Raw genomic sequence first — 13,504 nt, forward strand, 5'->3', positions numbered from 1 at the left:
TGATGTTGTGAATTTATATTTTATTCAATATAATTTGTTTTGAAAAAATTATAATACAATTCCGATGTATTGATTAACGGAAGACTTAAGTTAGATAGGAATATACAAAAATCTACTTAATTTAACCTAAAAAGGGAAATTTCAAATTTTCATTTCCTAAATTTAGTTTTTTTAAAAAAGGTAAAATCAAAATGAGATTATATTTACTTGATATAAAAAACTGAAAAAAATCTTTTAATTCTGCTTAAGGCTAACAACTGCTGCAACAGCATCAGTAGTAACACCGCAGTTCTTTGTCTGATCTTCCATCTGTATATAGATATAACCATCCCATCCCCAATATGTTGACCATGAGTTCTTAACTTCCCAGGCGAGCTTTCCATCGATTTCAGCCCAGCCAGTAAGAAGAACAGCGTGCACGAGGTCACTCTGTGCGCCTGTGCATGTCTCGTCATCGATAACACCGTTTGTGTAGAGCATCATTGGCTCAATAACGTTGATAGCGATACCGAGTGGTCCGAATGTGTAGATGGCCTCCATGACGGATCTTGTTCTCTGCTCAATCTTGTAGCAGCCAGTAACTGTTCCGAGGTAGTCATCCTTGTTGTTGTCGCAGAACTGAGAAGATGCGCCAAGATAAGGATAATCAGATTCCTTAGCAATCTTGATCTTCTTGTTCTTGAGAGCATCGAGAGCGATATCGACTTCACCACCCTGGCAGCCGTAGTTGTTATCGCCCCAGCCAAATGTGCAATCCATAATCTGATTTGTAGAAACTTCGTGGAATTCCTTGGAGGCGATACCGAATGCGCCTTCAAGAACTTCGGCTGTACCGAATGCCCAGCAGGAACCGCATGCGACTTGATCACGTGGTTTGCCAACAACCTGGGTATTGTTACGCCATGAAAAAGTGCGAGGAAGTTCCTTTCCGGTGCCTTTCCATGTTGGGCAGTACTGTGAATCGCCTCTACGCTTAAGACGATCATTACGGGCCTTGCGCTGCATTTCGACATGCTTCATGAACTCGGACTTATCGAGGTGTGCAAAGCGGCCGTTGGTCTGTTCGCCGGAAGCAAGTCTGGCTCTGACATTCTTCTGGACGTTCTTATGGGAATGAGACTTAGGGAAGAAGAATCCCATCTGGTCTCCTGGGTATGGGTCTGGTAATGGATTGTTGCAGATAGCTGGGATGTTCCAGTATCCTGGAAGGACATCTCTTATGAATGTGTCGATTTCGAGAATGTAAACGTCGTAGTGGGAGTGGAAAATGGAAATAGCCTTTGAAACGTATGCTACTGGATTTCCTTGCTTGTCGATGTACATTCTGTATGTCTGTGTTTTATTTCCGTCAACAACTTTTTCCCAAATATCGCAAACTTTGCCATGATATGTATATTCACCGTCGAGTAATTTGAAGCCTTCTGGATCTGGAAGGAACTGTGTAATCTCGACATCAAATGGTTGATCATCTGGAATTCCGTAACAAATTGTTCCGTTGCCTGTTCCAACAATTTTACGATGAATACGCTCCTCTGGACCGGATCTCCAGATTTGCTCGACTCCATTTAACTGATTTTGATATTGACGACCTGGAGAGTGAACGACTGTGATTGGATTTGAAAGATTTGTATATGGAACTTTCCATGTACCAATGATAGTATAACTCGATGGCCATGCCGGGAAGGAAATAGCCTGAACAAGTAAACTAGCAAACATTAATATTGAATTATGGCCTTGAAAACGTGACGGTTCCTTTCAAAATCAAACTGAAGTTCTCAACCGAATGTCACGTTTTTGATATCATAATATTATGAAATTTCAGCAATACAATGATTTCTATCATTTACGTCTAAGATTTGAAATATTTATCCTATTTTTATCACTGATTAGAGAAGATAGAGGGCGAAATGTAAAAATCCGGCTGATTGGTAGTCTAGATAACATTAACCATGCGAAAAAGATTGGATATCAGTTGAACATACTAATGAATTTCAATGTTTTAATAATTGAAATTTGGAAATTGCTTTTATTATTCAAAATTTGGTCAGTCTAAGGGAAAAAACTTATTGACTTTAATCATCATATTCTAATTTGATAATTCGCTATAAATGAATGATTTATGTGTGTTTTTGATCAATTCCTCCTAATAAACTATTTCCATCGTTCTTACTATGCACATATTCTCAATTTTGAGAATACTTTCATTTGATAGGATATAAATCTAAATTGATTTATAGGAAAATCCTATGGATTATGTATTCATATAGACTCATACAAATAACTAGAATAAGTTCTAAATTTTGTAACAAAAAAAAGGAAATTTAGAACCAACAAAATAAATGCTCAAAAAGCCTTCTGCTCATTATAAAATTAGTTAGAGAAACTCAGGCATTACAATGGGAGATACCTTATTTGAGAAATCCTTAAATAAAATTGTTAAATTGTCAGAATTTTTATGAACATGAAATGGGGAAGGTGAACAGCATTTGAATCAATAGCAAATGTATTCAAGAGGATTCAACATTTTATCTTTTTTCAAAATCCAAAGAATTACACTTTTCCAGTAATTTATATTAGATCCATACCCCTTTCAAAAATTGAAATGTCATAAATTTTGTGTGAAAAGTCGCAAAATTATTTCGATGAGTGAAGACCTCATAGTTGATTTGAATTTCATTTCTAAAAACATTCAAACATACATCAATGAAGATAACTTCTATGAAATTGTTGATAAAGAAGACATTCCTCAAGTTTTAAAAAAATCAAAACTTAAATCCAACGATTTCAATGCTCTTCTTTCCCAAGGTAAATTAAAATTTAGTACTCATAAGCTTTTTACGTATGCGCGGAAATGCAATGTTTTTATTGATTCAATAGAAGACGTGATTAACATTCTCAATAGCTATAAAAGGAACTTCAAACTCAAATCTTCGCGTGCATTAGTTAACTACCTTAATGCATACAATGCAAATATTAATTCAGATCCAAATGAAATTATAAAATTAAAAAATGAAAATGAAAACCTCAAATCAAAGATTTCAGCGATGGAAGATGAAATCAACCAATCCAAAAATGAAGAAACACAATACAACGATGAGGTATCAATTCTTAAAAATGAATTGAATCACACTCAAACAGAAAATGCAAAATACAAAAAGGAAATATCAACTCTTAATAACGAATTGAATCAAATCCAAGAAGAAAATGTAAAATGCAAAAATGATATATCAACTCTCAATAACAAATTGAATCAAACTCAAGAAGAAAATACGAAATACAAAGAGGAAATATCAACTCTTAATAACGAATTGAATCAAATCCAAGAAGAAAATGTAAAATGCAAAAATGATATATCAACTCTCAATAACAAATTGAATCAAATTCAAGCAGAAAATGCATTATACAAAAATGATATATCAACTCTCAATTACAAATTGCAGCAAATTCCAACAAGAGTTACAGAATATGAAAATGAAATATCAATTCTGAATAACAAATTGAATCAAATTCAAGAAGAAAATACAAAGTACAAAAATGAAATATCAATTGTTGATGCCAGATCGAAACGAAATCAAACAAAATACAAAAAGGTTATATCAGTTTCCAATAACATATTGAATCAAATTCAAGCAGAAAATACAAAATACAAAGATAAAATATCAGCTCTCAATAGCGAAAAGAATCAAATTCAACAAGAAAATACAAGATACATAAAGGATATATCAACTCTCGGTAACAAATTAAATCAAATTCAACAAGAAAATACAAGATACATAAAGGATATATCAATTCTGAATAACAAATTAAATCAAATTCAACAAGAAAATACAAAGTACAAAAATGATATATCAATTCTTAACGACAAAAACAATCAGTTACATCAATACATAATTGAATTTGCTAACATTTGCGAAATACCTTTGAATTCTAATGATTTTGTTACAGTTTATAACTTCCTAAAGGGACTCTGTGATAAAGATGATAAACTGAAAATGTCTATTTCATGTGCCATAGGATTAAGTGAAATGAAGAATGATGATGGTAATACTCCACTTATTATGTCATGTGTTTTTGGAGATCTACAATTGACAAAATCTCTTATCGAAGGAGGTTGTGATAAACATGCAACGAATAAATTCGGAAATAATTGTTTAATCGAAGCGTCATTAAAAGGACATCTTGAAATTATAAAATATTTAATTAGAGCTGGCTTTGATAAAAATTGGCGAAAGGGAACTGATGGATTTAATGCGATTCTTTGTGCTTCACAAGAAGGTCATCTTGAAACAATTAAATATTTGAAAAGTATTGGCTGTGATGTAAACTCTAAACAAAATGATAATGCAAATTGTGTTTACTTGGCATCATTAAACGGTCATCTTGAAACAATTAAATATCTTGTTTCAGTTGGAGTAAATCCGGATGAGAAAGAATATAATGGATGGTCTCCAATAACTGTAGCATCAAAATTTGGTCATGTAGAAGTAGTTAAATATTTGATTCAAATGGGATGTAATAAGAATGATAAAACTAATTATAATAGTTCATCACTTCATTTGGCAGCGGAATATGGACATTTTGAAGTTGTTGAATATTTAATTTCAATTCGTGTGAATCTTAGTGATAAAGACAATGGAGGAAGAACTCCCCTTGATTGTGCGAAAGCGAAACAAAACCAGAATCAAAATTATAAGAATATCATGAATCTTCTTCTTACATCAGGTGCGAAATAATGTCAATTGAAAATATTTTGTCAACATGTGAATAAAATTTAAATTTGATTTTGAATTTTTTCCCCCCCCTCAAAATGTGATCAAGAATTTCCAAATCATATAATACATTTGATCATGAAATGATTTAATCTTGAAAGTTGGGAGTAAATAAATCATTAAGAAAGAAATAACAACTTATATAAGAGAGAGATTTCCCTTTATCTTGATATATATACTGCACATCTTCATCAGCTTTCAATTTTTGATTAGAAATTCAAATCTCAAATAGGATTTTGTTATATTTATTATGCTAAAATATGTCTATAGACTTAATTATTTATTCTACTACAATATAGTATATAAAAATCAATATTTAATGTTAAGATTGCATTGAGATCATCCAAAATTGGATAATATCTCGGAATATCAAATCAGTATAGGCAACATATTCTCTCGTAAATGTCCTTATCCAAATACTTTGTATTAAGATGTCTACAGCTTTTTTCGTTGTCTACAACTTATTTCGGGTACTCTATATATATCGAAAACAATTCTTTAGGAGTTCATGAAAGAGAAAGGTATTTATAGATTTGGAGAATATAATGATTGAGTTACTCTACACAAATAGTTTTTAAGTAATCCCTTACATTATTTGTTGCTGCCATCAGTGCGGTTTTTCCATTTTTATCCTTTGCTTCTTTATTAGCTCCAACTGAGATAAGATATTGAACAACTTCAAGTTTACTATATTTTGATGCATAAATGAGTGGAGTATGTCCACAATTATCCTTTGCTTCTTTATTAGCTCCAACTGAGATAAGATATTTAACAACTTCAAGATGACCATTAACTGATGCATAAGTGAGTGGAGTAGATCCATAATTATCCTTTGCTTATTTATCAGCTCCAACAGAGATAAGATATTTAACAACTTCAAGATGACCATGTCTTGATGCTTCAATGAGTGGAGTATTATTATTTCCTTCTTTATTAGCTCCAATTGAAATAAGATATTTAACAACTTCAAGATGACTATTTCTTGATGCCCAAAAGAGTGGAGTATGTCCACAATTATCCTCTGCTTCTTTGTCGCAGCCACATTCGATGAGTGATTGAACAAGTCTGAGATTTCCGTTTTCACTTGCAAAATGAAGAACATTCCTATCAGGATCATGATTATATTTTTTAGGAGCAATCTTTTTCCAAAGTCCTGCTTCGATTGATTTTGAAATCATTTCATGGTTTCCTTTCGAAGAAAGTTCATCAAGGAATTTGTAAACGGCTTCAAAATCACTAGATTCCTTAAGTTCTGTGATTTTAGTCAAAATGTCTCGTGAATGATTGTAATTTTCATTGGTTACATTGGTAGTCGTATCTTTGGTCGCATTTTCATTATTAGTCTGAAATGCTTTGGATTTATCTTGATTTCTTTCTTTTTCGATCGTAGAAGAGTTTAATACTTCCTCATTATGTTTTAAAAAATCAATGATACCATCAAATATACTGAATTTCATGTATTTTTTGACAGATTTCAGAACTAAAACAACTTCTTCGAAGTTTTTGATAGTAACTTTTGCTTTTCGTGTACATGTATATAATTCTTTAGCATTGATAGTTGAAAGAGATTGTTTAAGAAGAGTAACGTATTGATCAGCTGTCAAACGTGAATATTTCATGATTGTTTTGATATCTTTCATATTAAATGTATCGAAGAAGTTTTCATTATTAATATAATCGCTGATATGAGCAGCAATGTATTCGAAATTCAGATCCATGTCCTGTTTCGTTTTTGAAAAGTCACAACTTTACAAAAAAAATTGTTCCAAATTTAAGGGTGCACTTACCCCCAATGGTATGGCCTTCAATTCAGATGTTCAAAGGTAATATTTAATGACGCTTCACGCCAGTTGTCAAAAATGGATTTAAGTCAGATGGGCCTAAGTGCAGCCATAATGCTTTATTTATAATGCTGTCTATAAAAAAGAATGGCATCCACATTTTTTACTACATAGTGATTTATAATAAAAATAATTTAGAAGATTACTTACTAACTCGCTTTCAAAATTGAATAGCCATGTCAGTAAATTGCCAATGATGGGTGCAAATTCTGCCTGGCAAAGCCTGTATGAGGCAAAACCGGGGCAAATGTTCCCAAAATTGATGAAAGGTTTGGCTATATAAATATGGCATATTTTCCAGTTACATTAAATATGATTTACTTTATAAAATAATAATAAACATTTATGCATTAGTGTTAATACGTGATGCAGGAGTGATACTAAATGGGAAATTCTGAGGAATCTCGTCTTCGTCGTCATTTTCAACCGATTGATCATCAACTTTTCCCAAATAAACAATATATTGTCCAAACAACTCAAACTGTTTAGAAGAAAGGTGTCCAGACGCATCTTTCGTTAATCTCCATCTGATGTATCGATAAGCCTTATCTGCTTGGCATGGCCACTGATGTACACGATCATTACCTCCCATGTCTTTGTTCTTGACTTTTTCGTCAATAATCGTGTAATTTATGTTATCATTCGATCCTTCAATGATCCAGCTCTGTTCGTTATCCCAATGAGAACTAGATCCGCTTTTAATGGAATATCCATTAATAAGAACTTTCGCTGCTTTGAAATACAGTAACAAATAATTTCCTTTCTTTTCACTCAAACTCCATTGAGTTTTAGCATTCAGATCGAACAAAAACTTTGATTTGTTCTGTGTTTCTTCGCCATGTGAACTTACATCAACAAATCCGGCATCAACAGGGTTGGAATTGCTCCGTTTGAAGAGCATACTAAATATACCATCTAATTCTTCATTGTTGAAGTTACATTCAGTAATGTTTCTGAAGTATCTTGGTCCTTTTTCTAATTCTCTGGTTACATTTCCGTTTATTCGAGCTTTGAGGCTTTCCCAGAGTTGGGATGTAAGGGTATTCGGGTTTATATGAGAAAGAGCTTCGTTTAATGTATCCATGCTTAAATTTTCAAAAACAATATGAGAGAATAAAGAAACAGGTTGAGGATCTCGAGAAACGACTATATCCCTGATGTATTTGAATAAAGTGTCTTCATCTTGGACTAATATCAATGGCGAAGAAAAGATTCTTTCTAATAAAATTACAGGAGTTTTTGCGAAAGCTGTTGGTTGGATAGATGTAAGGCTCTTTGCGATAAATTCTATTTCTGTGGATGCATCCATGCCATTCGCATACTTCTCTTCTAAGCGAGAAACAACATTTTGTGTATTTAATCCGGAATTATCATTAAATTTCTTGTGCAATTCGTCATTCCCTAGTATCTTAGCAAATTCTCTTAACGAATATACTTGGATTTCTGTTGGTTTGATGGGTTTTCCGTACATTAAGTCCATAACAAGCTGAAAGTTCTGGTTTCCGTCATCTATAGGCAATATAAACGTGTTTACATTTGGATCTGATGCATGTAAAAGAGCTACCTTTGGAGAGATAAAGTTTGCGAAAAATGAATTACACGGATACTCTTTATAAGGAGGTTTTTTGCCTACCAGAAACTTAAAGTCTTGTTTTACAATATGCTTCCTTGCGTTTGCTAAACCAGATGAAGATAGATGGAAAGATGTATTTTTCTTCTGCTCCATAATTATTTTGACTGAAAATTTTGGAAAATCTCTAGATAATTTAATATAACTCATCTAATTTTACTATTGTTTTAAAAATTAACCAATAATTATTTATTTTTTGTCACTTTTGGAATATTTCCAAAATGTTTGATTGGCTTTGGAGACTTTTAAATTATATATTATCACCATTCAAGACACCAACAATTTTGATTGTTGGTCCTCCAGGTTCTGGCAAAACAACATTGCTTCATATGGTAAAAACAGGAAGATTTATCACATTTGAGAGCACTAAATCATATTGCAAAGAAACATTATCATTCGAACAGAGTAATGTTACGTTCATTGATTTAGGAGATTCATATAAAGGTTTCGAATCTCTTGAAGAATTTTCACAGAACGTCAGTGGTATTGTTTTAGTTGTTGATGCTTCTGACAGTGATTCTGTCAATAATGCAAAGAAATATTTGGATTCTATTTACAATCTTCAAGTTTATAAAACAAAGAACATCCCTGTTTTAATTTTCGGAAACAAACAAGATGTTGTCGGATGTATATCGCGTGAAGAGCTCAAAGAACGTCTAAACATTGTCGAGAAAAAGTCAAAACACGAAAAAGTTAATCCAGAAACTACAAGAGTTCAAGTTCAGATGATGTCTGCAAAACAAAACTTTGGTTACCAACTTGGCCTTAGATGGCTTGTCTCAAAGGCTAGAACTGTTTAAATTTTTACGAAATCGAAAGTTAATAGGAATTTATAACATTTGATATCGATTAACTAATTCAAAAGAATATAGAGTCCATCGGTATATTGAATTTCTCGAAAAAAATCCTAAATAATTTTCTGAAAAACTTGAATCTGCAATTATTAATCGACAATCCTTGGTCTTACCTGTCGAAATATTAACTTATACCGGAGTTTCTATTAACTTTCTCCTTCAATTTTCGTATTTTAATATACATTTTATTTTGTTGTTTGAACTTGATAAAAATATACGTTTACTACTTTTAAGTCATACGTAACAACTTTTAAGAAAACTTTTCCAACATTAAAAAATATAATTTAGAGCGTTTTATATTAATTGAACTTTGAGATCTTGACAACCAATAACATCGCAAAAACAGAAGCATTGGTAATTGAATTGTTCACTTTTATGATTATAGAGTGAAAAATGTTGCAAATTGGATCAATAGAACCATAGATATGCCAACAAATCTGAAAATCCTAGTTAACTGATATAATGTTTGTTAAAAATATCACTAGTTATAATGATGTGCCCTCGAGATTTTTTTACAAAATTCATCCAAAATTTTATGACCAAAATCCAACTCTTTCCAAATTTCCAGACAACACTTCCATCCACATCACCATACGTTCTCCATCCATACGAAAACGAACCTCCAAACGATCCTGAAACACAAAAGGCTTTAAGAGTCTTAGGTGATCAAATTTTCAAAGAAAATACAGTTTCAAGACAATTCATCTACAACACTAAGTTCATTGTCCTTCTTAGACCATTAGAATACTTCCCAGACTATGAGGGCAAGAAATCAATCTATGGCTACGATTGGTTTGCAGGACACTACGACTGGGGCACACTTCTCACAAAGGCACTCGAAATCCAAGCCGATTCAACTGAGAAGCAAGCTCTTTACATGGTCCCAACACTCGGCCAATCCCTCCAAGGCTCAAGACGTCATGATTTGACATATAACGTTTTCGTTACTCCAGAGAATCTTCCACCATTCACACAGTTATGCGAGCGCAGACCACTTCCAGACGATGGCAAGGAAGTAGATTTAGACCTTGACAAGAAATCAGATCCAATTTACTACAGATCTCTTGAATCTCTCGATCTCGAGTGGAAGCACGCCTATACATTCGACAAGACAATCGTTCCTGATTTCCAAGATTACTCATTCAAAGTTTTCATGTTCGGAGCTACAAATAAATTCATTACAGGCCTTTCTAGAATGCCAGAAGACCAATTTAATACATGGTATGATATTGTCATGGGTAATTTCCTTCCATCTATACCACATCCTACAACAGGAGATCATGTAATCAATACTTTACCATTAGTCATTGTTGATCCAGTAGAATGCACTCCACCATGCTACAGAAAGCTCATGGATACAATTGACAAGGTAAATAATACAATTGGCGGTGAAGAACGCGCAATTATTAATACAGTTAAATATTGGCAGATTTCTCCAGTCCAAATCTCCGAAGCCTTGCCTATTTTTATCAATAATGGTCTTGCAATTCCTGAAAAGAACAAGGAGTTCAATCTTTTGTTCGCAGATTTGTTTGTTGTCGTCAGAGAATTCATTGTTGATGAAATTTTCGCTAATTTCTTACACATTAAGAGAAAATTAGTTCCAGACAATCCAGATGATCCAGAAGAAAGAGATATCGCAGAAGAACCAGCAGAATGGCGTGGCGCACAAGCAGAAATCGATTGGGAACTCGATTACTTCGATGAAAAAGCCAAAAAACTTTATGGATCAAGACCAGAAGTTATGGCAGTTTTGAAGGAATTGAAGGACCAAATTCCATTCTGGTTCGAGCGTGATGACATGCAGACAATATTCAATGAGTTCAAGGTATCTATTACTAACGCTCTCAAGCAAATGATTCAGTCTGAGTCATTCTCCGCTTACATGGAAATTTCAAAGAAGGAAAACAGTAATCCAGTGAGAAATGAATGGTTAAAGAAGTACTACAACAGTGAAGTTTCATTCTGCATGTGGCCAACAATTTACAAAGTTACTGGACCACTCGAAAAGGATACAAACGAATTACTCGTGAAGACAGAAAGTGAATTACTTTCAACTGCTCACGTGTCAATCCCAGGTGTAAAAGGAATTGTTCTTCCACCTAAATAAAAAAAAATAGAGTTTATATATATATTCATCTAGATATCTTTTTTAAATTCTGCAATGATAAGAAAATATATAATGATGTTATAATGTTTGTTCAAAAAAATGCCAATTCCATCATTATGAAATTAAATCTTTGAGTGATGAAAATTGACTAGAAGTAATCTAAGCTCGTGATCCCGTAAATATGCCAAATATCCTCGTATTAGGTGATAACATCATTGTCGTTTTTGACCTTTATTTTTACCAATTTACACAAATTTCATTATTCATGTTTAAAATGTTTTGACTAGCTAATGAAATGGAAAATATATAACTAAGACATTATATGTTAGTTATATCCAAGGTAATGATGATCTTTAAAAAATAAGATTTTTTATTTCTCCATAATAACCTTATTATCTCTAACTCGAGATTGAACTTTCGGTTTTATTTTCTCTTTATATTGTGTGTTGCACCATTAATACTTAACTTTCAATATATATATAAGCTTAAGCATTAAAGTATGTGTGATTCAATATATTTCTTAATTCCATTTAACTACTCATTTAGATATATCTATGCGATAGCTTAGGCATGCTTATTACATTGAACCCACAATGATTGAATCAGGTTTTTTGAATATGATGCAAGTTCAAACTTGATTCCATAGATATACAAAACCTATTGGTCAAAGAGTTTATGATTGCTGATAAATATGTCTAAATATCGTTAGTCGAAAATTTCAGATCAATTTCAAGGTGAAATAGATAAAATAATTTAATTACGCATTTTTGATTTTTGAATGATTCTTGATAATATTGCCAATAAATTAGGTGAGTGAAAAAGCTTGAGGTGTCACTTTTAAATTTTTCTGAAATGGTTGATTTTAAACACCAGCTTATGCATGATAACATTTCCATGCTTTTCTTTGTATTCTGGATCATGTGGACATTCTTCTATATCTACAACGTCATTCTTTTCTTCAAAAATCGAAAATCCGTTTACATTCAGAAGCGTCTTCCATGGCTTATCTTCATGTCATCAATTGGACAATATTTAATGATTTGCTCACTCACATTCAAGATTATCGTAACTCCAAAACAATTCCCAAATATTGTCGATCACTGGTATCTTTGGCTCCTTATGCCAACGCACTTTGCTCCTTATCCGATTCGCGCTTTCAACTTCATTCTCACATACTACATTGCTAAAAATAGACCAACAGACGAGTCAGATCAAGTTGATGAAGAAACTAAAGAGAAATTCTCATGTGTGAGCTTACTTCATTGGTTGGCTAGGCATCCTAAGTTCTTACGTCACAAAGCTTTCTTCATTTACTCGTGCATTATCCAAGGAATTGCGTTCATTATAGGAGTTATTCGTCAGATAACAGTTAAGAGCAATCTTCCTAGAGCAGAAAATGTCGGTGAAGGTGTGCAACAGCTTTCATATATTATGTTCTTATTAATTGTTACTGTTGTCAGTATTTTCCTATGGATTTGCGTACACAAGCTCAAATCAATCAACGATAACCTCAAAATTAACGCCGAGCTTATTACAATAGGTATCCTTTGGATAATCCTCTTCCTTCCTTTCATTGGAACAGGATGGTTATCATTAAAGGGCTACATTCCATGGGATCGCCTTTCTCCTATCTTCTGCGTCGTCCTTTGCGTCATCTCGTTCCTTGTTTCCTTCGGAATGCCCGTTCACATGGCGATTGTCCAGCCAAAAGATATTAAATTGGGAACAAAGATTTTGGATTCGCTTGAATCGATTCTTGCCGATGAAAGAGCATCAGAGCTTCTCATAAGTTACTTAGAAAGACAATGTTGCGTTGATAATTATTATTTCCTCAAAAGAGTCAAAGAATATCAACAAATTACAAACCCTGATGAACTAAACGAGCGCTACGAAAAGATCATCAAGGAATTTATCAATTCTGACTCGGTCAGCCACATCAATATTTCTGATCAAATGACTAAGAAGCTTTTGAAGGAGAGAAGTGACGGAGTCAAGCCATCTTCTCACTCTTTCAACGAACCTTATCAGGAAATTAACAAAGTTACGGCCCAAAACATTGCATTTGGTTTCAAGGATGATCCGGCAGTCCGCAAGTACGCTCGCCAGCTGAACGCTCAATCTCTTGAAACTGGTGATTAATCTTATATATATATTTCGGAATTTCCAACTGTTTAATTTTAAAAATAAATTTTTTATTTTTTTATTGTCTTCTTACATCAATTATAACTAACTATGTGTTGTATACAAGCAATTTTCTTTCTTAATCACCTTAAAAATCTAGAAATAAAATGAGATGATTA

At 33.0% G+C, this 13,504-nt stretch overlaps 7 protein-coding genes across 7 annotated transcripts, besides 1 other annotated feature; 4 read left to right on the forward strand and 3 right to left on the reverse strand.

Moving 5' to 3' along the window:
- Positions 1-12: 12 nt before the first annotated feature.
- TVAGG3_0172710 (cysteine protease family C1-related family) lies at positions 13-1,727 on the reverse strand (the record flags this gene model as incomplete). Its single annotated transcript, XM_001320358.2, has 1 exon — positions 235-1,716. One exon carries the CDS (start codon positions 1,714-1,716, stop codon positions 235-237), a length of 1,482 nt encoding a protein of 493 aa, XP_001320393.1.
- Positions 1,728-4,505: 2,778 nt separating this feature from the next.
- TVAGG3_0172720 (protein ubiquitination) lies at positions 4,506-4,733 on the forward strand (the record flags this gene model as incomplete). The annotated part of the gene is made up of 1 exon (XM_001320357.1): positions 4,506-4,733. One exon carries the CDS (start codon positions 4,506-4,508, stop codon positions 4,731-4,733), a length of 228 nt encoding a protein of 75 aa, XP_001320392.1.
- An 872-nt stretch (positions 4,734-5,605) lies between these two features.
- On the reverse strand, positions 5,606-6,409 carry TVAGG3_0172730 (protein ubiquitination; the record flags this gene model as incomplete). The annotated part of the gene is made up of 1 exon (XM_001320356.1): positions 5,606-6,409. One exon carries the CDS (start codon positions 6,407-6,409, stop codon positions 5,606-5,608), a length of 804 nt encoding a protein of 267 aa, XP_001320391.1.
- Positions 6,410-6,541: 132 nt separating this feature from the next.
- Positions 6,542-6,665: a mobile genetic element.
- A 235-nt stretch (positions 6,666-6,900) lies between these two features.
- TVAGG3_0172750 (protein ubiquitination) lies at positions 6,901-8,326 on the reverse strand (the record flags this gene model as incomplete). Its single annotated transcript, XM_001320355.1, has 1 exon — positions 6,954-8,090. One exon carries the CDS (start codon positions 8,088-8,090, stop codon positions 6,954-6,956), a length of 1,137 nt encoding a protein of 378 aa, XP_001320390.1.
- Positions 8,327-8,461: 135 nt separating this feature from the next.
- Positions 8,462-9,040, forward strand: TVAGG3_0172760 (intracellular protein transport; the record flags this gene model as incomplete). The annotated part of the gene is made up of 1 exon (XM_001320354.1): positions 8,462-9,040. One exon carries the CDS (start codon positions 8,462-8,464, stop codon positions 9,038-9,040), a length of 579 nt encoding a protein of 192 aa, XP_001320389.1.
- A 589-nt stretch (positions 9,041-9,629) lies between these two features.
- On the forward strand, positions 9,630-11,212 carry TVAGG3_0172770 (uncharacterized protein; the record flags this gene model as incomplete). The annotated part of the gene is made up of 1 exon (XM_001320353.1): positions 9,630-11,204. One exon carries the CDS (start codon positions 9,630-9,632, stop codon positions 11,202-11,204), a length of 1,575 nt encoding a protein of 524 aa, XP_001320388.1.
- An 844-nt stretch (positions 11,213-12,056) lies between these two features.
- On the forward strand, positions 12,057-13,372 carry TVAGG3_0172780 (positive regulation of GTPase protein; the record flags this gene model as incomplete). Its single annotated transcript, XM_001320352.1, has 1 exon — positions 12,057-13,343. One exon carries the CDS (start codon positions 12,057-12,059, stop codon positions 13,341-13,343), a length of 1,287 nt encoding a protein of 428 aa, XP_001320387.1.
- Positions 13,373-13,504: the final 132 nt, after the last annotated feature.

Source organism: Trichomonas vaginalis, chromosome IV (assembly GCF_026262505.1).
Source record: "Trichomonas vaginalis G3 chromosome IV, whole genome shotgun sequence".
Classification (NCBI taxonomy): domain Eukaryota; phylum Parabasalia; order Trichomonadida; family Trichomonadidae; genus Trichomonas; species Trichomonas vaginalis.